The 20,378-nt window shown below is 56.7% G+C and overlaps 9 protein-coding genes across 9 annotated transcripts; 4 read left to right on the top strand and 5 right to left on the bottom strand.

Moving 5' to 3' along the window:
• Positions 1-549: 549 nt before the first annotated feature.
• On the top strand, positions 550-1,530 carry CkaCkLH20_05319 (coproporphyrinogen III oxidase; the record flags this gene model as incomplete). The annotated part of the gene is made up of 1 exon (XM_038888038.1): positions 550-1,530. One exon carries the CDS (start codon positions 550-552, stop codon positions 1,528-1,530), a length of 981 nt encoding a protein of 326 aa, XP_038746514.1.
• Positions 1,531-2,662: 1,132 nt separating this feature from the next.
• On the top strand, positions 2,663-3,343 carry CkaCkLH20_05320 (uncharacterized protein; the record flags this gene model as incomplete). The annotated part of the gene is made up of 3 exons (XM_038888039.1): positions 2,663-2,881; positions 2,965-3,107; positions 3,199-3,343. 3 exons carry the CDS (start codon positions 2,663-2,665, stop codon positions 3,341-3,343), a joined length of 507 nt encoding a protein of 168 aa, XP_038746515.1.
• A 351-nt stretch (positions 3,344-3,694) lies between these two features.
• Positions 3,695-4,351, bottom strand: CkaCkLH20_05321 (ankyrin repeat containing protein yar1; the record flags this gene model as incomplete). Its single annotated transcript, XM_038888040.1, has 2 exons — positions 3,695-4,074; positions 4,156-4,351. The coding sequence occupies 2 exons, from the start codon at positions 4,349-4,351 to the stop codon at positions 3,695-3,697; spliced, it is 576 nt and encodes a 191-aa protein (XP_038746516.1).
• A 236-nt stretch (positions 4,352-4,587) lies between these two features.
• Positions 4,588-6,154, bottom strand: CkaCkLH20_05322 (meiosis-specific topoisomerase spo11; the record flags this gene model as incomplete). Its single annotated transcript, XM_038888041.1, has 5 exons — positions 4,588-5,103; positions 5,280-5,360; positions 5,549-5,657; positions 5,718-5,784; positions 5,830-6,154. The coding sequence occupies 5 exons, from the start codon at positions 6,152-6,154 to the stop codon at positions 4,588-4,590; spliced, it is 1,098 nt and encodes a 365-aa protein (XP_038746517.1).
• Positions 6,155-7,118: 964 nt separating this feature from the next.
• On the top strand, positions 7,119-9,525 carry CkaCkLH20_05323 (lanosterol synthase; the record flags this gene model as incomplete). Its single annotated transcript, XM_038888042.1, has 3 exons — positions 7,119-7,382; positions 7,446-9,158; positions 9,214-9,525. 3 exons carry the CDS (start codon positions 7,119-7,121, stop codon positions 9,523-9,525), a joined length of 2,289 nt encoding a protein of 762 aa, XP_038746518.1.
• An 846-nt stretch (positions 9,526-10,371) lies between these two features.
• On the top strand, positions 10,372-11,781 carry CkaCkLH20_05324 (CS domain-containing protein; the record flags this gene model as incomplete). Its single annotated transcript, XM_038888043.1, has 2 exons — positions 10,372-11,205; positions 11,263-11,781. The coding sequence occupies 2 exons, from the start codon at positions 10,372-10,374 to the stop codon at positions 11,779-11,781; spliced, it is 1,353 nt and encodes a 450-aa protein (XP_038746519.1).
• Positions 11,782-12,039: 258 nt separating this feature from the next.
• Positions 12,040-13,995, bottom strand: CkaCkLH20_05325 (uncharacterized protein; the record flags this gene model as incomplete). The annotated part of the gene is made up of 1 exon (XM_038888044.1): positions 12,040-13,995. One exon carries the CDS (start codon positions 13,993-13,995, stop codon positions 12,040-12,042), a length of 1,956 nt encoding a protein of 651 aa, XP_038746520.1.
• Positions 13,996-15,283: 1,288 nt separating this feature from the next.
• Positions 15,284-16,121, bottom strand: CkaCkLH20_05326 (GDSL-like Lipase/Acylhydrolase; the record flags this gene model as incomplete). Its single annotated transcript, XM_038888045.1, has 2 exons — positions 15,284-15,739; positions 15,813-16,121. 2 exons carry the CDS (start codon positions 16,119-16,121, stop codon positions 15,284-15,286), a joined length of 765 nt encoding a protein of 254 aa, XP_038746521.1.
• A 1,418-nt stretch (positions 16,122-17,539) lies between these two features.
• On the bottom strand, positions 17,540-19,684 carry CkaCkLH20_05327 (tRNA-splicing endonuclease subunit; the record flags this gene model as incomplete). Its single annotated transcript, XM_038888046.1, has 1 exon — positions 17,540-19,684. The coding sequence occupies one exon, from the start codon at positions 19,682-19,684 to the stop codon at positions 17,540-17,542; it is 2,145 nt and encodes a 714-aa protein (XP_038746522.1).
• Positions 19,685-20,378: the final 694 nt, after the last annotated feature.

The raw sequence follows: 20,378 nt of genomic DNA on the forward strand, positions 1-20,378 counted from the left end.
TGCAGTTAGTGCAGCTGGGGAGTTGGTCGTCGCACTGATGCGCGGCTGTCAACTCATGCTGTTCATTGATGGGAGATCGGGGCACGTCACCTTTAGCTTTCTCGCCTTGCAGTTAACACAAGCATGATTTGTTCTTGTGCCCGGCATGCGTCGGCGCCGTCGCTTTAGTGGTCTTTCGCTAGGGACATTGTCGTCTTCCATGGCACGCCTCTTGTGCTCCATCTGGATTTGATATGCGAATACTGGCATGGGGAAAATGCGGGGGAGAGGCAAGGTCCTTTTATACGCACCTTCGAACGACTGGGGATGGCCATGGTGGGTCCTCGTAGTAGTTGTGCAGATAAGCCAATTTAGACCTGGCGCCACCCTCCGATGCGACGGCGGAGCAACCGTTCGTGATGATTACTTCAATGAGAGGGTGATGTTTTCAATGGCATCTACCCACGGCATCAAGAATCACTTGTAAAGGCAGGCATGCACTGAACTTGACGACACGGTAAGCTCGCCCCTGACCAGGTGAAACCTAAGCTAACCAGACAAACCTCCAAGATGGACCTCAATGCCACAGACAGCAAGTCATCCTCACGCCCCATGCGCCTCCGTGTGGAAGACTTCATCCGCCAAAAACAAAAAGACATCATCTCCGCCCTCGAAGCTCTCGACGGGACAACCTTCCGCAAAGATGAATGGTCGCGACCCAACTCCGGAGGCGGCGGCCGCACCTGCGTGCTGCAAGACGGAAACGTCTTCGAAAAGGCCGGCGTCAACATCAGCATCGTCCACGGCACGATGAACCGCGGCGCGATCGAGGAGATGCGCCAGAACCACAAGAACATCCACACCGACGATGTCGACGAGCTACGATTTTACGCGCTGGGGCTCAGCATGGTTGTCCACCCCAAGAACCCCATGGCGCCGACGGTGCATATGAACGGCCGTTACTTCGAGACCGTCCGGGCGGACGGTGCTGCGCAGACGGCTTGGTTCGGCGGTGGGAGCGATCTCACGCCGAGTTATCTTTTTGAGGAAGATGCTGAGCACTTCCATCGTACGCTGAAGGAGGCGTGTGATGAGCATGATGTTGGTTATTATCCCAGGTTTAAGAGGTGGTGCGATGAGTATTTCAATATCAAGCACCGGGGCGAGAGGAGGGGTATCGGTGGCATCTTCTTCGATGATCTCGACGAGGAGTTTGGGGATCTCGAGCAGACCTTTCGGTTTCTGCAGTCGACGATGGACGCTCTGGTGCCTGCATATGTACCGATTGTTGAGAAACGGAAAGATGTGCCGTTTGACGATGGGGAAAGGGAGTGGCAACAGATTCGGAGGGGACGATACGTCGAGTTTAACCTCGTACATGATCGCGGGACGGCTTTCGGTTTGAATGTTCCAGGGTCTAGGGTGGAGAGCATCTTGATCAGTCTGCCGGTGACGGCTCGGTGGGAATACATGTACGAAGAGCCGGAAGCTGAGAGTCGAGAGGGCAAGTTGTTAGCTGTTCTGAGAAAGCCGAGGGACTGGGTTCTGTAGAAGCATGCGGTTGAGAAGCCCGTGAACGTCAGTCCCATCGTCTCGTAGACTCAGTACGTTTTGTACTCCACGTAACACAGACCAGTGACTTTCTTAATCTGATTTCAAGATACACCTGTGTCTAAGATCTTGCAAACATTGATGCTGGAGAGCAGTCAGGCTGCAGCCTAATAGAACCCGACTCCTGATCGCCATCGTGGTTTCCGCCAAGCCGGTAGAAGCAGACTTTCGTTCTCGGAGGTACACTAGGAACACATGCATATGCAATAAAAAGACGAAAGAAGCAGTAGATGACAAAAGAGGCCACGAGAGAGCTCGTTGGTGGTCAACCCTGCATGTGTAACCAATATCAGAATGTGAGTGAACAAGAGCAGGACGAATTGAGGTTCTTGAACTGAGTATATACGGAGCACAGCAAGCGGGAACTACAGGGGATTTGTTGGTCCCGGACTGCGGCCGGAGGATCCGTCACGTCGTGTTGATGGACGATTGGTCGGTCGTGACTTCAAAACGTAACTTACGCCGCAACTTCATACAGCCTTACGAAGACATACTCAGAGCGGTCCTGCCACAAGATCAGACGGGCAGAGGTTATCAGCCACTGTTTGCTTCAAGGATTCACGTCAAGACCGTGTCCTCTCCTTTATCAATAACTGCTATCCTCTGTCTCTGTCTTAACAATAAATACCAGCTGGCAGCATATAAACCTATCCTGCCAAAACAGGTGAGGAATTCGGCAAAACAGAGGCGAGGCTATCCCAACTACAACCGCATCCTCGTTCTCCGTGCAGCTCTAGAGCAGGGGCTGTTATTCTCAGGCGGGAGAGCATACCCGGACCATACCATAAGTAAATTCGTACGTGAACCAAATAGGGCCATGATCTTCAATCTGGAGGAGCTCTTGCGGGGTGTTGAACAAACATCCCTCGAAATCAGGCTGCAGAAGACTGCCTCGCCAGTTCCTCGATGAATGTTCACATATGGCAAGAGATGTTGAACAGATCACTCAGCGGTCTAGAGTAGTAGTTGAACATATAAACCCCCCCAGACCAGCCATGAAAATGTGTATCTCACCAGATAACCCAAAATATCCTCCTTCAATTTGCCCCAATACTCCTAAACCAGGAACGCAATGGTCTCCTCCATCCTCACAGCCCTCGCCTTGGCCGTAGCCACCCTCACCTCTGCCGCCCCAACAACCCACTCCGAGCCCTTCACCTTCGCCAAATGGATCGACGGCATCATCGCCAACCCAGACGGCGACAACCTCTCCCCGGAGCAAGCCGTCGACGACGGTGCATCGCTGCAGAAGCGGTGGTCCTGTAACACGATTCCCAACACAGAGGCATGGGTGAGTACTTCCATCCTCGAGATTCAAGGATACAGGAGAAGGAGTTGTATACGGACACAGGATGAGACTGACCAGACAAAAAGGTACCCGACGCCGTCTCCTGCATCGACGACCTCGCGCGCAAGGGCTCCCAGGCCTGCGTCGCCGACTCCGTGAGCAGGATGTGCCGCATCGGCAACGCGCAGATCACCGGCGTCAGCAACGGCCAGAGGGCCTCCTCGACTTGGTACATTCCCTTCCTTTCTACAACTTTGCCCAGACATCTCCACCTTTTCCACAAAAGGTTGCTCCCGTAGCTGATTATTGTGTTCGTGCAGCAACGACGTCGCGCGTGGCGCCGGGGTTATCATGGACCACTGCACACGCGCCGACAACTACGTCCAGGGCTCCGAGTGGGCTTACGGGAGTGACGTCTTGCTCGTTCACATCCGCTGGCCCGACTCGGAGGCTCCCGCTCGTTAGGACACTCTTGGTTGTTGGGTCGACAGGTATTGGGCGGTGTGCGGGGCGACGCTGGCGGCATGGGCTCGTCAACCACTCGGTGTCGGACGCGCCCATGAGATGGGTTATAATGTTTAGGTGAAAACTTGACCTGAGATTATTGAATATCTTGATCGCGTGCTGGGTATTTGATCACCTATCTTATTTGTGACAGCTTCATACCTCATAAGTTTAGACAGCCAGAAGGCAGTTCCATCTGATATATTGGAATCCGGGGTATCTCACGATCCCAGCCTGGCAACAGCCACGCCGACTCACAGAAAAACACTCAAACTCAAACGCCTGTCATTAACTCATTCAATTCCGTGAACCCTATGAAGCCTTGCTACTCTCGCCCTCGCCAGCCTTCTTCTCATCCTTCGCCTCGCCATCGTCCTCAATCTCGACTCCCGCCGCAGCACCCGCGAGCCCCTCCTGGTTTCCGCCCTCCAGACCCTCCGACTGCGCCAAGAACCAGTCTGCAACCTCGCGCTTGCCGTTGAATAGCGCCGAGTCGAGCGGGATCTGGTCCTTGTCGTTGGCGACGGCGGGCGACGCGCCGTTCGCCACGAGAAGCTTGACGACCTCGAGGTGGCCGCCCAGACAGGCCCAGTGCAGGCCCGTGTTGCCGAACTCGTTGGCGGCGTCGACGTACGCCTTCTTCTCGTCGGCGGGGCGGGGCTCGAAGGCCTCGATCAGGGCCTTGACGGCGTCTTTCGGGCGTGTCAGTGAGCGGAATCAAAACCTCGGAGTCGAAAACGGCGAGCGCAGGGATTTCGCGGGCGGGAACTCACCGAGGTGGCCGTTGCCCGCGGCCATGTGCAAGCAGGTGTTCTTGCCCTCGTCCTTGGCGGCTGTGATGACCTCGGCGACGGATGCGCCCTCGCGCTCGGACAGGGACTTCAGGGTTTCCAGGAGGTCGGCGAGCTCGCCGGCGCGGGAGAAGTAGATGAGGTCGTCGATCTCATCTTCTGAGAGTTTGGGCGCCATTTTTGGTAGATTTTCCGAGACTGGTGCTGGCCGTCGAAAATAAGTCTTGAAGATGAGGTAGAAATTTTTGAGTGATGTGTGTGGAAACACGGTGCGTAAGTATTATTCGACACTCGACACTGTACAGCGCTGGGAATTTCAGTGAATCATGCGCTGGCCGTCATTTCGGCCAGCAAATCGGCAACAATAATAAATGCCCCAAATTCTGGAGGGAAAAGATAAGCATCCCTTCGAAATCAATCGCGCTTCATATGAGCGTCCAACCAGTTCGAAATATCGCCCGCCTCATCTACCGCCTGTATCTCCGCCTTGATGTTGAGAAATAGCATGATCTGCAACTCTCGCCGGCATTCCATGTTGTAGTCATCAACATCGCTGGGAATGTCTTTCAACAAACCCCACGCAATGCTTCTGTCCCTGCTCTTGAGAAAGTCGATCGACTCGAAGTTGCGCCTTGCTGGTGTTTGGCCGTTCAGGCCCAAGCGTTGATCATTGTTATGGTAAGGATCCCTCTCTGCTGCATCGTCACGAACTGCACCAACTAGATCACCGCTTTTGATGCCGAGCCACTGCAAACTTGGAACGGTTACGCCGGTCTCGTGGGCGTGACCACGAGTGCCATGGCTGTAACTGCGCATGATTCTGATTCCGTAGGGGTCGTAGTCCACGAGCCCAAATACTGGTAGCTCAGGCTTTGCGACGTGTAGTAAGTGGAGGAACTTTTTGGTTTGTAGGTCGGGGTTTCCTTTGCCCTGCATTTTTCGTCAGCAGGGTCCTCTAAAACCTCTTACAGATTGACATACGGTGATGAGAATCCCTCGCCCGGATGCAGACGTGTCCTAGTATCGTGCTGCAGCCAGCGTTCGGAACGTAGCCTGTGCTGATTAGCCAACTGAATGCCTCACAGTAAGAGGGGGAATGAGCATACGTCTTTTTCAATCACCAGCACCCACTCAGCGCGGCCAAAGTCGATCTGAGCGATACTCTTTATCATAGGGATGATGACTCCCTGCTAATGGTCAGTTGTAGTTGACAGAGGAGGAGGAGGTTCGCCGTGCCGTCTCGCTCGAGGAAGCGCTGATCTGGGACGAGTCCCTCAGGCCTAAAATAACAGGCCCTGCTATAAGGCCCTTGGCAGTAGCTACCTGGCGTGGAATCAGAATACAGATGTGCCAGGGCGAGGATGGCGGCACCTACGATATTCAGGCCATCCCTCCCAAGTCCGAGGGAGTATGCGATGTCGTCTACCAGACCATCAACGATGGCCTGGGTCTTGAACAGGTCAGGACACTGATAATAGAGATTCCTGTGTTCTCAGATTATCAGCCAACCGGCCACGAGTCCACGATGAGACAAGCAGGCCTACCTCTTGGTGACTGGGTTGCCGGACACCAGGGCGCTGCGTGACAGCTGGATAATCTTCAAGACTCGGGCTGGGAGAAAATGTCAGCCTAAGTTGAATTACCGGATAGAATGACTAGGTATCTGGATACTGAATTTGGTGCTTTCGTTCTCATTACGGCCAGGGAATTGGAGGACGGAAGGCGCGGAACGAGAGCGGGTTGCGGTAGCAGGGTCCCGTCTAGGGTTTGGGCGAGTCTTGTAGGGGATCGAGAGAACTTCGTCGTTCATCAAAGCCTCGTATACAGAAACAAGTATTTCCTCCAGCTTTCCGATGGCGATGCCGACAGCATTGTTGTCGGGGTCGTGATCCGGGATATCGACGACACTGCTGGACTGGTGAGCATGCTGTGGGATTAGTTGGCTATGGTGGCCCAGCACGTTGGGTGTAGCATGATCCATTGGTCATCTACATCAGATCTACCACAGGATAATGGAGGGAATGCGCCTCGATGGCCGCGTCAACCTCGAAAATTCCGGCGGTGATGATGATGATCTGGAAGGATTCAACTTCCTCAATTGGCCAAGGGAGGTCACAGAGGAGCTGAAAGACGCAGGAACTGGGCGGAAGAGGCGCCCCACCTTTGCGCAATTGACCAATGGGAGGCAGGCCAGCCTCACCCTCAACGAGTTCTGGAAGGAAGGCACACCGAAGGGCCTGAGCACCAGTCGCACGAGCATTTTTTTGGTGGTGTGAAGTCAGTCAACCGGCTGATCGCCCCGACGAAACGAAGACAAAAAAACGACACTGGACGGGTCCGTGAGATGGCTTGTGCTCTCAGAGGCTTCAGGCACCCGAAGCCCGCTGAAGCTTATCATCGAAGGCCCCCCCCTGGCGTTGCCCGCAACATGGCACCTGTCAAAAAGGCTTAAGCATTTCCCTTTTCGTTAAGTTGGAGTTGAAAAGGACAAGATCTGCAGATTGGTTCTAAAGACGAGATAAAAGTCAATTGGGACATGGAATGCTCTTTGGGTGCTTGAATTGATAGATATCATTTTATTCGCATTGAGCTGATTGAGTGCTGACTGCTCCTCGGTGACGCCAATGAGGGGAGACCCCTGAGAGCTCACTCGCTCAGGTCCACTCGTTAAATCATGATTTGAGCAGGGGTGTCGTACGAGGATGGGGTGGGTTTCTCCCGAGCACATGCAGAAAGTACCTTATCGATTCCCGTCATTCCATTCTTTCTGGGTACACCGCCTCAGAGAGACACGCAGGGGTACCGCGCTCCTTGCGCTGACTGGGCCGTCGTTTAATAAGTGCATGAATGCCCGCCGTCACCACGTCCTCGAGTAACCCCCAAGCTCACACGACGCCTCTTTTCGACCTCTTCGACCTTACCTTCGAGGCCGAATAACAGTCAACATGGTGGCCGAGAAGAAAGCGCCCTCCGTGGCTTCGAGCAACGGCCACAGCCTGAAGTCTACCCCATCTCGAAAGCGCGTCGCTGAGGAAATCGCCCAGCAGAAATGGCCCAAGAGACCCCGCATCGACGCGAAGACGGATCGCACAAAGTGGCGCATGAAGGACGAGGACGGCCGTCATACTTGGAAGTTTCTCGAGGACGACGATGCCGCCAAAGCGTGGCCCCAGACCGACGCCGACAAGTACTTCCTGGGTCTTCCCATGGTCAGTTGAGACCCTCACGCGACTTGCGCCAGAATGCGCCGCTAATCTGACATACGTTTACAGGACATGCCAATCCTCCCCGAACCTAGCACTCCTCTCGAAGCGGCCTCCAATGGTCTCGAATACATCGAAAAGCTCCAACTCCCCTTTGGCGATTGGGGCTGCGAGTACGGTGGCCCCATGTTCCTCCTCCCCAGTACCGTTATCGCCCTCTATGTCACCAAGACGCCCATCTCCTCAGCCAAAGCGACCGAAATCAAGAACTACCTCTTTGCCCGCGCCCACCCCGAATTGGGCGGCTGGGGCCTTCACACCGAGGGTATCAGCACCGTCTTCGGCACCTCGCTGAACTACACCACATTGCGACTTGTCGGAGTCGACGCCGAGGAGCCCGTCATGGTCAAAGCAAGGGCCAGGCTTCACGAGCTTGGCGGTGCCACCCAGGCGCCTCACTGGGCCAAGTGGTGGCTCGCCGTGCTGGGTATCGTCGACTGGGAGATTGTCAACCCCGTCCCTCCCGAGATCTGGCTGTTGCCCGACTGGGTCCCCATTCACCCCTGGAGATGGTGGGTTCACATCCGTCAAGTCTTCCTGCCCATGTCCTACATCTACTCGAGGCGATGGAGTGTCGAGGAGACGGATGTCATCCGTGACTTGAAGAAGGAGCTTTTTGTCGAATCCTGGGCGTCGATCAACTGGAAAACTCACCGAAACGACATCGCCCCTGTGGACAACTACCACCCCAAGTCCTGGCTTCTCAACACCGTCAACTGGCTCATCGTCAAGGTCTGGAACCCGTACCTCCGCACCAACTACATCAAGGAGCGGGCCGAGGCCTGGACCAGCGAGCTGGTCGACATGGAGGATGCCAACACCGACTACCTCGGCCTCGCGACCGTCAACGGTCCCATGAACCACGTCGTGTGCTACATCCGCGACGGCCCCGGCGCTTACACCGTCCGTAGACACACTGAGCGACTTGACGACTCGCTGTGGGTCAACGCCGAGGGCATGTTCGGCAACGGCACCAACGGCGTGCAATGCTGGGACACCGCCTTCATGATCCAGGGCGTCGTCGCCGCCGGCCTCGAAAAAGAAGCCAGGTGGCGCCCCATGCTGGAGAAAGCCCTCGGCTTCCTTGACCGCCAGCAGATCCGCGAGAACTGCAAAGACTCGGACAAGTGCTACCGCCAACGGCGCAAGGGCGGCTGGCCCTTCAGCAACCGCGAGCAGGGCTACCCCGTGAGCGACTGCATCTCCGAGGCGCTCAAGTCCGTCATCATGCTGCAGAAGACGGAGGGCTTCCCGCAGATGCTGGACGACCAGCGCATTTTCGACGCCATCGACTGCATCCTGGTGTACCAGAACGAGACGGGCGGCGTGGGCTCGTACGAGAAGCGCCGCGGCGGCGAGTACATGGAGATGCTGAACGCGGCCGAGGTGTTCGGCCGCATCATGATCGAGTACGACTACCCCGAGTGCACGACGGCCTGCGTCACCGCCCTGTCGCTGTTCAAGAAGTACTGGCCCGACTACCGCAAGGAGGACATCCGGGTCTTCATCCACCGCGCGGTCAACTGGATCCGCTCCCACCAGCACTTTGACGGTTCGTGGTATGGCAGCTGGGGTATTTGCTTCACGTACGCGGGCATGTTCGCGTTGGAGAGTTTGGCGAGTGTGGGTGATGTCTACGAGACGAGCAAGAACTCCAGGAAGGGCTGCGATTTCCTCGTTTCGAAGCAGAGAGAGGACGGCGGTTGGTCAGAGAGCTACAAGGTGAGTCTTGGTCACACACAGACGTCGGTAATAGAAACAATGCTAACGAATCCAGGCATGCGAGACGAGCGAATACCACGAGCACCCCAGCGGTTCTCTCGTCGTTCAGACGGCGTGGGCCTTGATCGGCCTCATGGAAGCGGAGTACCCGCACATGGAGCCCCTCCGCAAGGGCGTCCAATTCCTCATGGACCGCCAGCAGGCCAACGGCGAGTGGCTGCAGGAGTCCATGGAGGGCGTCTTCAACAAGAGCTGCACCATCATCTACCCCAACTACAAGTTCAGTTTCTCTATCAAGGCGCTCGGCATGTTTGCGCGCAAGTATCCCGACGAGAAGATTACACCTGGCATCAGCGTAGAGGCATAGATGTGACGACTGCATCAACACTGCATAATGCTAAAGGCGACGACGAATATGGGACACAAACCCATTCTCCTACCATAATCTATATATATAATATATGTGTAATGATCTTTTTCCCAGCCTTTTGAGACCTTGGCCTGTGACATTAAGGTCGCTCTGCTTGGGGTGCTATAGTTGATAATCTTGAGCATCACCTGTCAAAATCGTCCTTTCTATCAGGTCGTGTAGTTACAGTAACAATAGCTCCTACCTGTTCATTGATATTTAGAGCCATCAATCCTTTCATGTCAAGTGCCTGCCGCTCTTCAACCTATTTGACAAAATTGGAAGGTTCCTAATAAGGACTTCATTGTGCTGCGGAATCACAACCCTTCCTTTTGCCGGAGGTTTCCAGGTTTAAGATAGTAGAAAAAGAAAAATAGAAGCAACTACTCTCTCCTTTGATAACATTAATGAATTGCTTGAATTTGAAGAGTCACAAAAAGATCTAGATGATGTGAAGCTCTCCTTGGTAGGCTTCCAGGACCTGAAAACTGTGTAACACAATGGGAAGGCGGTCACAAGCAGGAATGCGGGGTGGCCCTTGCTCACATCGGCAGAAAGAAAGAGCCCCACCACAGCTTCCAGAACAGTCTGACCCCTCCGCTGCCTGAAGTTTGTCCCGCCGTAGGTGCATTTGGACCTAGAACCAACCACACTTCACATTTCCGTTTGTCAAGCAAGCGTTTACTCCCATTAAAACGCAGCACCACCATCCATTATCCATCTTGAACCGTCACTTTTTGGCACACGATAAGCCCACATTAGAAATCATTGAAGCAAAATCCCCCGATCGGTAACACAACCAACATGTCCGAGTACACAGCCGCAGCCGCCGGCACCGCCGCTCTCGACGCCAGGGACTGGGACACGGCCATCACCAAACTGACCCAGGCCCTCAAGTCCGCTCGCTCGCCCAAGTGGCTCATCGCCCGCTCCAGAGCCCACATCGGCAAGGGCGACTTCGCCAACGCCCTCCGCGACGCCGAGTACGCCCACGCCGCCGCCGCCGCCCGCGGCAACCGCGACCTGATCCGCGAGTCCCAGTACCGCCGCGCCGTCGCCCACTTCCGCCTCGGCGAGTACGGCAACGCCGACGCCTGCGCGCGGTGGGCGCAAGGCCTGGTCGAGGGCAAGCAGTCATCGGACCCGGAGTTCAAGAATGCCGTCGTCAACAAGGACGGCTTCGCGATCGCGACGAGGACGCAGCTCGAGGCGGGCATGCGGCTCGCGGAGGAGCACAGGAAGAACAAGGAGGGCGGGATCGTGGGTGATAAGTCGCCTAGAGAGCTCAATGCCGCGTGCGCCCTGAGGCTGCAGATTCTGAGCCAGATGGATAAGCTCGCTGCCGATGACGAGAAGAGGAGGGTCACGGTCAAGTTTGCGCCCAGTGTCTCCATGGACAACTTTGCCGCGGGTGAGGAAGCCGCGCGCGAGAAGACTACGGGGAAGGAGGTCAAGGACGAGAAGAAGGTGGAGAAGGAGGAAGTCAAGGCTGCTGCGGCCGAGTCTGTTCGCCGGGCTCCTCCTGCCCAGACCGATGTCCGCGTGGACTTTTTCCAGAGCAACAACACCGTCTCCGTTTCCGTATTCGCAAAGGGTGTACCCAAGGACGAGTTCAAGGTCGAGTACGGCGAGCAAGAGGTACGCGAGTCTCCTACAGCTGGATGTTTGGGTGACAATGCTAACGTTGCGACGCAGTTGCGCATGAGCCACATCCCAGGCCACGAGCCCTGGTACACGATCCCCCTCTGGGGCACCATCGACCCCGCGGGCAGCAAGCACACCGTCACCGCCAACAAGGTCGAGTTCCAGCTCAAGAAGGCGGAAGTGGCGAGATGGCCCGCCCTCCGCCGCGACCCCTCCGCCGCCGCGACCAAGGCCCCCGAGCCGGCGGCCCCTGTCGCAGCTCCCGCGGCTGCTGCCGCCCCCGCGAAGACCTCCGAAGCCTCGGGCCCCTCGTACCCCACGTCTTCGAAGTCGGGCGCCAAGAACTGGGACACGGTGCTCGCCGACGAGAACGACGAGGACGAGAAGGACATCAACGCCTTCTTCAAGACCCTGTACAAGGGCGCCACGCCCGAGCAGCAGCGCGCCATGATGAAGAGCTTCACCGAGAGCAACGGCACCGCCTTGAGCACCGACTGGGACGACGTCAAGGGCCGCACCGTGCAGACGCAGCCCCCCGAGGGTGTCGAGGCCAAGAAGTGGGAGGCTTGAGCAGGGGGAGTGCACATGTGAGCACGGCACAATGGAATAACGTTACGCGGCGTTTCGGTATTGGCATGGAGGGAATCACTATGAGTTTGCTACAGTTAACAGCATCATGAGCTACCCTGCTCATCGGCATGGCGTTGGGATCAGGTGGACCGCGGTTAGTCAAGAAGAAAAAGTATTTGCTTGAGATTCAAAGAGAAGAGATTAAACAACTATGGTTCCCCAATGTTGCTTTCTATGTGTGACCCTGAGCCCACGTATTCAAAATTTCTTGAACGTAGGTTTAGGCCCGGCAGGTTTATTTAGTTTTCCGTTGAGGGCGTCGAAAAAGTCGTCAACGCCCGGACTGTTTTCCGATCTCAGGTTGTCCTCGGGTTTCTGCTGCCCCTGCTCCTCCTGCTCCTGCTCCTGCCCCTGCTCCTGCTCGTCAGGCGAAGGCGTACGGAGACACCAATAATTCGGATCCTCCCTCTCCAACCTCCTCAGATAATGATGTTCCTCGTCGAACACCTTGTTCGACGTGCTGATGAAGTCCTCGTTGGCGACGTACGTGCCCTTGAGCCAGCGCAGCCCGCTGCCGGCGTCGAACTCGCGGCGCCCGTGCAGCACGCGCCGGTTGTCGAAGAGGACGCACTCGCCCGGCCGCAGCCTGTACTGGAACATGTTCTCCTCCGTCTCGAGCGCGTTCTGGAACACGCGGGCGGCCATGTGCCAGGCGCGGAACTCGGCCTGCTCGACGCCGTCCTTGGCGAAGGAGAAGGGCGCCTGGAAGGGCGGGGACCACCAGACCTCGTGGACGTCCGGGTTCGGGTCGGAGAAGTCGAAGACGGGGCGCGCCTGGCGGTACTGGAAGCCGTTCTTGCTGTAGTGGTAGGGGACGAGGCGGCGGGTGAGGGCGTCGAAGGCGTGGGCCTTTTGCAGGATCTCTCGATGGGAGGGGGGGTCCTTGCGGGAGACGGGGGAGGTGAATGTGTCCTCGGGCTTCTCCTCCACGTGGGGGGAGTTTATCCTGCGGAAGAGCAGGGAGTCACCTGCGGCCTTGCGCGCCTCCTCCGCCTCGAGCTCCGCCTTGAGCTCCTTCATGGAGCGCAGCTCCTCGGCGACGTGGAAGGCGTCGCTGAAGATGGACTCGCCGCCGGAGCACGAGTTCTTGAGGCAGTGGAGCAGCTGGATGCGGGGCGGGGACTCGAGGTAGAGCATGTCGGAGTGCAGGCCGAGGTAGGACGAGGTGTAGGCGACGTTCTCGGCGTCGGGCTTGGACCGGACGTCCCAGGTGCGGCCGTAGAAGGTCTCCTTGATGGCGCCGAACTTGAGGGCGATGTCGGCGACGGCGGTCTCGGTGGCGGGCACGTCTGTGATGAAGACGAGGCCGTTGACGCCGAGCTCGCGGACGACGCGGCGGAACTCCCAGCCGCCGGCCATGAACTCGTCGTAGGGGATCTTCTGGAGGCGCTCGGCGATCTGCTCGCGGTTCCACAGCTTGCGGCGGTAGGGGGCGACCCTGAGGGGGACCTTGAGCGGCGCGAAGGGGTGCGGCTTCTCCTTGAGCAGCTGGTTGATGCTCTCCTGGCCGACGCCGGGGAAGACGGTGACGTGGGGTTCGGGGCGGGAGCGGAAGCGGGGGATGTCGTTGGCCCAGCGGACGTGGAGGGAGCCGTCGGCCTGTTCCTCGAAGGACTCGAAGCGGATGGAGGTGGGGATCTCGCCGGAGGAGAAGGACTTGTTGCCGGAGGAGGGGCTGACGCACTGCGGGCAGGGGCAGCGGTCGCGGAGGAAGACGGCGTCGAGCTTGACGGGCTTGTTTTTCCCGTTGAAGGGGCGCGAGATCCTGACGCGCTGTCCGCCGGGCAGGATCTCGTAGCGCAGGGAGTTGCGGAACCTGACCTCGCGGTGGTGTATTTGTCTCTTGAGCGCGTCCGCCTTGTGGCGCCATGCTGACAGGTACTCCTGGAGCTCGGGGAATGTCTTTGGCGTTTGGGAGAGGATCGTGTCGATGGTCGCGGCCTTGGCGGCCTTGTTGGCGGCGTAGGGGGAGAGGGCGTCGCTTGAGTCCTCGGTGGGCGCGGCGGCGGCGGCGGCTTCCTGGGTATTTTGGGGTGTGGTGTGGATGCTTGCGAAGGGCGCGGCGGGGTGAGGTCGGCCGGGGAGGCGGGAGGAGAGGGACGGTCGTGATCTCGTCGCGCGCGAGGCGGAGCGAATGGAGGACCTCATCGCCATGATTGGAGTCGAGGGTTGTCGCACTCTATATGTGGGAAGACCGAGGGCTCGACAGACACTCTTGTCGACGTTGCTAGAGGGTCGCAAAGACAGGAGGGAGTGCGCGCGTGTCTCGAGGGCGATGACGTGAGGAGGGCGTTGGGGGTTTTAACAAGAAAAAGACCCCATCGTTAATAGTCAATGCGACCGGAGGTGAGTATATAGAGGAATGCGCGCGGGCTGGGCTAGTGGATGCCTTTGTTGATCTTGTCGTGAGCTCCCCCGCGGTTCGGAAGCTCCAACTTGGAAAAGTTCAGGCTTGAGAGGAGCTAGCTGCACGATAGAGGGGACGAACCTCGGTCGGATGGCATTTCTGGGGAAAGAAGTTTCACTCACTGTGCATACTTGACGGTATGGAGATGTGCTTTGCACAGTGACCCTTCACATGCATTTTAGCCATTTTTATCCTCACTGCTCGTATCTAATCTAATCTTTCTCATCAGCATCCGAAATTCTTGGAATTGACTTATTTTCATGAGTTACAGCTTGGCGTCTATTGATCCCTCAATTGACCCTCTTTGAGTATTTAGTATCCTAATATCTGCCGTCTGACTTTCATTGTCTCTCTTACTCCTGCTACTGTATCTCGCGAGCAACAGGGTGTCTTCACATGTTTCTGCCGACTCCATCAGCCGCCTCATAGCCAAGCTCGTGATCTCCATTGCTCCTTCGACTTCCCCCACCGGACGACGGGAACCTCATGCGGCGTGACTTGGCTAGCCTCCTTCACATGAATATCACAACAGTTAGCTTTCACTGAACCATAGGAAACCGAAACCGAGCAAACTCGTGAAGAGTACGGCTTTTGTCTTGACTGTAGCACCTAACCTGAACCATCCTCATTCTCCGGAAATCAAATCCGAGCCATGACTTGCTACTGTCTTCTGGGTCTCTAGCCACGACTGGAGAATGACTCCGAAGTCGTCAGTGGGCTCATCAACTTCCTCTGAATACACTGGCAGACATATTACCGGACATAATATGACGGACGACCTTCAAAGGTACAGCAGCGGCCGGCAACTCATCCAACATGCCCGGTGCTCGCTAATAACTACTGCCTGAGACGCATGTTTCACTCAACCGTTGATGAGCAACAAAGGAGACAACCAACTCACTCAGTTTCGTCATTCTTACAAAAGAAGTTATATCCAGTTTCTTCAAATGTATATACATCGCCTCCTAAATATGTACAGATAAACCCTTCACACAGCCCCCACCACCCGGACTGAACCCGGCTCCCTCAAACCCTCTAAACAGTCGAGCTGTTAATCGCCTTCCAAATCTCGTCGCTAAGCGCCTTATCAGCGTTGAACCACTCCGCCAGGTTCGTCTTCTTCTGCAGCAGCAGGTCCGCCACGAGCCGCCCGAACACCTTGCTGCCCTCCGCGTTCAGGTGCGTGTTGTCCCCGTCCTTGAGGTTGTACGAGTGCGCCTTGGTCTCCCCGATCGCCTGCACGAACTTGCGGCTGTTGAGGTTGAGGTCGATGTACGTCGTGCCCGTCGCCGTCGCCGCCGCGATCGTCCGCTCCCGCTCGTTCGACAGGTTGTTAGTCACCACGCCGTTGGAGAAGCTGCGGCGCGTGAGCGGCGTCACGAGGATTGGAGTCGCGCCCAGGGCCTTGATTTCTTTCGCGAGGTTGCCCAGGTTCGTCTGGTACTGGTCGAGGGAGATGCCCTTCTCGGGCTTTTGGTCGTTGTGACCGAACTGGTAACATGCCCGCGTCAGCATTCTCCGTTGATTCATTTTACACTCTCTTCAGAGAAAGCATAGAACTCACCTGGATCGTCACGTAGACGTCAAAGTCCTTGACGTTGTCCTGGACGGCCTTCTTGACCGTCGCCCAGTACCCTCCGCTGACGTAGTCCACGGTCGTCCGCCCGTTGCGGCCGTAGTTGGTCCCGAAGGCCGGCTTCTTCAGGAAGCCCAGGAACCCGTTGCCCCAGCCGCCGCCGCCCTCGGACTGCACCGCCGTGGTCGAGTCGCCGGCAAGGAAGAAGGCCGGGGGCTTGGCCGCCCTCTTATCCGCCGATGGCGCGGCCATCGCGAAGGCGGGGAGGAGGGCGGAGAGCAAGGTCTGGACCTTCATCTTGGAGGACGTTCGAAGGAAGAGAGGAACTGGGTATCGCGGGCTGAAATTCGGAAATACTGCTATAGCTACAAAACAGACACGAAAAGACAACGCTGAACGACTTCGCTTCAATAAAGCCGTATGGGCTCTTCTTATACCAAATCCCGGTTTCAAACACAAACCCTCGACTCGCAGCTTCGCCCGTCGAAACCTAACCCTCGAATCAAGCAAGCCGAGGCCATGCGACCAACCAAACAACCAGACGGACTTTCGTTTCCGTTCGTCGATCCGAAGTGCAGCTCAAGCAACGAAACAAGGATAGGTCAGCTTTCCTCCCTTAGCAGCTGGCAATTGGAAAGAATACACGACACGATACCCCTGGCAGCCCGGGGATGATGCTGGGAAACACGGAGTGGTGCGGGACCCCACGACGGCAGAGCTCTAATTTCTTCCGTCAATCGAAGCTCGAGCTTGAATTGTGGCCGTCGCATGTACTTTTGGCGCGCCTCCACTGGCCACCACCTGGGCCGCTAAGCTTTTTGATGAGGGGAGGGGGGGGGAGCAAGATGGGACGGAAACGAGGGAGAATGCAACGCTTCGCGCGATACCCCGAGAATTGCGTTGATCCAGGGTCGATCTGAGCACGATACGTCACCCGCGGCGCAAAGCACGCAGCCACACGCCGCGGCGGGATCGCATCCCGCCTTGGAGAGACACACTTGGGGAGGAGGCTGCATGTCGGACGAACGGACGGCACTTTTCCTGGTTTGAAGCCGGCATGGATCTAGACGAGGTTATTGAGATCGCGGGGAAATCCTTCCAGTCGCTTGGCCTTGTTCATAGGGGTGGGGCGTCCTCTCGGTCCTTGCGATTTTATTCCACCGTCGTATTTCGCCCGATCTGGCCGCGAATGATTCTTTTTCGCCTCAGCTAAGGTGGTCAGGGGGCCGACGAGCATCCCGCATACGGGCAGCTCCATAGACCGAGGCCGGGGTTCGCGGCCGGGGCAGCTCGAACGGTGAGCCGGCGCAACGACTCCGTACGAAGGGGACGGCCGACTTGGTTCGTGACTCGTGGAAATGTGGGACGCCACAATATCGGTCGACAGATTGCCTTCATTATCATCATACAGACCTATGCCGTAAAGGTACAATGTGTGTTTTGAGGGGGTATTCTAGTAGAAACTTCAAGATGGCGTGCTGCTCCGCCGAAAATGCCGTCCTTCCCGAGTGTCCCGATTTCATACTCATACAACAATGCCTCTCATCCCAAGTTCCGAGGGGCATGAATGTTCCCAGTATCGTGTTACACCGTGTATCCATGAATCCGCCCTCAAACCTTCGATCAAGTCAATCTGACTGATAGGTTGTTTTTTATTGCATCCCGCAATTGCCGCAACGCCCACCCATGTGAAAAGCAAATCACCTACATCCATCTTATCGGTTTCGGTTGCTAGACCATCTCTTGACCATAACCTCGCGAATCTTGTACAGCTTAAACACCTCCGCCGGGCCGCCCTTCTTCATGGCCGCATCGAACTGAGGTGGAGGTGGCACATCGACGTAGACCAGTACCAGACTCTTCTGCACATGCGACAGCACGCGGACGACGCCGTGAAGCCAGTGCCATGTCTTGCGCGGGAGCTCGTGGTCGCTGTCCTTCCACCAGCGATCCGAGTATGATGGCAGAACGATAGCGCCGAATTCGGCGTGATCGAAGACGGGACCCTTGGCGTAGAGGAGCCAATCGACGCCGAACTTGATGCCGGCGCGGGGAACCCAGCCTAAGGACCGGAAGTGGTGGTACACTGCGTAGTTGACCAAGAAGCTGTCGTCGGGCTGCAGGTCTGCTGATGCGCGAGACGGGAAGTAGGAGTACTGGCGGAAGAGGTTAAGGAGGTCGGGGGTTGAAATGGGTTGTTTGCTTTTTGGGTTGACAACGCGTAGGGCGCCGAGGCCGAAGGAGAGGAAGAATGCTTCCTCAGAGGTAAGTTGGAGGTGCTCCTTGTTCACAATCTCAGCAGGCTGTGTGGTAGGCTCAGCTGTGGTGACCGGCTCGATCGAGGCCGTTCCGTTGGAGGCTTGTTTGGCCTCTTCCTCCTCTGCTTCCACGATGCTAGGTCCCAATGATGTGCCGTTGAGAAGAGGTGTTGGCTTCCCGTTCAGCAGGGCGAAGCTTGGGCTGGGAGGGTCGGACAGCTGATAGGTGGTCGACTCGACCCTTGGGGAAAAGCGGACGCTCTTGCGACGTTTGAGAGGCTTTGGTGTTGAGGGCAGATCTGTTGATACCGTAGAGATGGTCTTGACGGTGCCGGTGTCAGTCGCGTATGCGTCGTCGCCATTTACGCCATTAATCAAGTCGTTGATGAGATGGCCTGTAGTCGCCTTTTCGCCATGGCTGGCATCCTCTGGTATTGTCGACAGCTTCTGCGTAGATGAAGTAGTTTCGACATCAGCCGTGCCGTTGATGACATCAACCTGGGTCCCGTTGACGAGCGATACATGTGCATTTGGAAGCAAAAGCAGTTCCAGAGGGCCAACAGGCGCAGAGGCAGGCGTTGAGACGCCATTCGTCAGGGACTCCGGAGTGTGATCGGGCTCGGCAGCAGTCTCGGTCGTATCCGCGACATTTGTAGGCGTCGTGTTCGAGTTGGGCAGACGAAGGAGCTCGAGGGGACCGGTCGGGGCGGACAGAGAGGCGAGAGCCGGAAGAATGCTGTTCGCCTTCAAGAGAGGCTCGGCATCGGGGATGATATCGGCCTGCTTAACTGCGGCAAGTACATCCTCAGGCTCGATGATGGTGGCTGATCCAAGCTGGGCAGTCGGTACTTCGATAGGTGACGTGACACCGTTGACCAGGCCGTTCGCTGTGGCAGCTGGGATTTCGATGGATGTAGAAGACACAACACCAGGAACAGGCTCGGTAGACGTATTTATGGAGGCGTCCGTGGTCACGTTGGATGTAGCTTGAGCGAGAGGTTCGGGCATCGCTTCGGCCAAGGCTGGTTCGTAGCCGTTGACAGAATTGATAGTGGCACCGGCGACGTTTACGGCAGCTTCCTGTGCTTCCTGGAGACGTTTTTGGCGAATGGCCTCCTGCTCGGACTTGGCACGCTCCCATTTCATCTGTCTGCGCTCCTCGCGGCGGTTGGCCGTCACCAGTTCGCTGACCTGACCGGGTACAAGACCTCGGCGGACCTGCTCGCGTTTGAGCCAATTGGGCTCACTTCGACTGAGGTTGCCCTTGCCATAGAACCCTTGCTGCCATAGCGCGCGCATAGACTTCTCGTCAACAATGTGGACGGATTTAGACTCGGGAGACCAGATGCCCTCGTGCACCACGGACGGCTCAGCAGGCGGTGGGAAGAATGTTTGCTTCGTCCACGCGAACAGGACGTGGAAAAGAGAGATTGGATTATTCGGGTAGAAGCTAGGAAGCGGGAATGTCCGCATGGGAGCAGGGAGCTCGTAGATCTTGTACAACGGCGGGCCTCTCGGTCGCTGTGTCGAAGCTTGGGAGCTCTGTTGCCCCATCGCCCCCGCCGGCGAGGGCTGGGGAGCTGTATTTTTGGAGTCTGACATTGTGCTAGCAAGTCATGTCTGATCTTTTTTCGTTGGTTAGCTAGGTGCCAATGACGAGATACTGAGATCAAAGAAAAATATTTGATTTGTTTGTATCAGATACCGTTGTAGTCTATATTTGAAGCATTCATCGAGGTTCAATGAAGACGCCTCTTAGCACAAATGGGAAATGGTGTCATCATGACAAACAGTCCTGTGGAAGGGCAGATAGCTGACTCTTATCCCGCGCGACGACGACCGCGACGGGGACCAGTCTTCGCCAAGCTGTTGCTGCCGCCGCCATGGGCGAAGGGAAGAAAGCGATGAAAAGTTTGCGACTTACTTATTTGAGATGTTTTCCACCCGTCCTGCCGACAGATCACCCGTCAATTGGGCCATTCAAGCCGAAAAATCACCTCACTTGACAGAGGCAGCTCGATCCTGTTCGGCAGACGTGTGGTAGGTTGGAAAGAAGCTCGTCGCATGCGTCGCGCAGAAAATTTCTGTGTAGAAAAAGGTCTCCGCCTGGTCTCGCTTGCTTCCGTCCCCACCGCTCTGACTCTTTTCGGTCGCCCGGAAAAACTCGGCTTCAGGAAGTGCGGTGGGCTCCGAGCTGACGTAAGCGGTCTTCCGGATGCCCTGAGCTTCAGCCACGATTCTACTTCCATCAGCCACAACTGGGAAAGGTTAAGCTTTTTGCCTGCCACCCTGCTGA

Source organism: Colletotrichum karsti (assembly GCF_011947395.1).
Source record: "Colletotrichum karsti strain CkLH20 chromosome Unknown Scaffold15, whole genome shotgun sequence".
NCBI lineage: Eukaryota > Fungi > Ascomycota > Sordariomycetes > Glomerellales > Glomerellaceae > Colletotrichum > Colletotrichum karsti.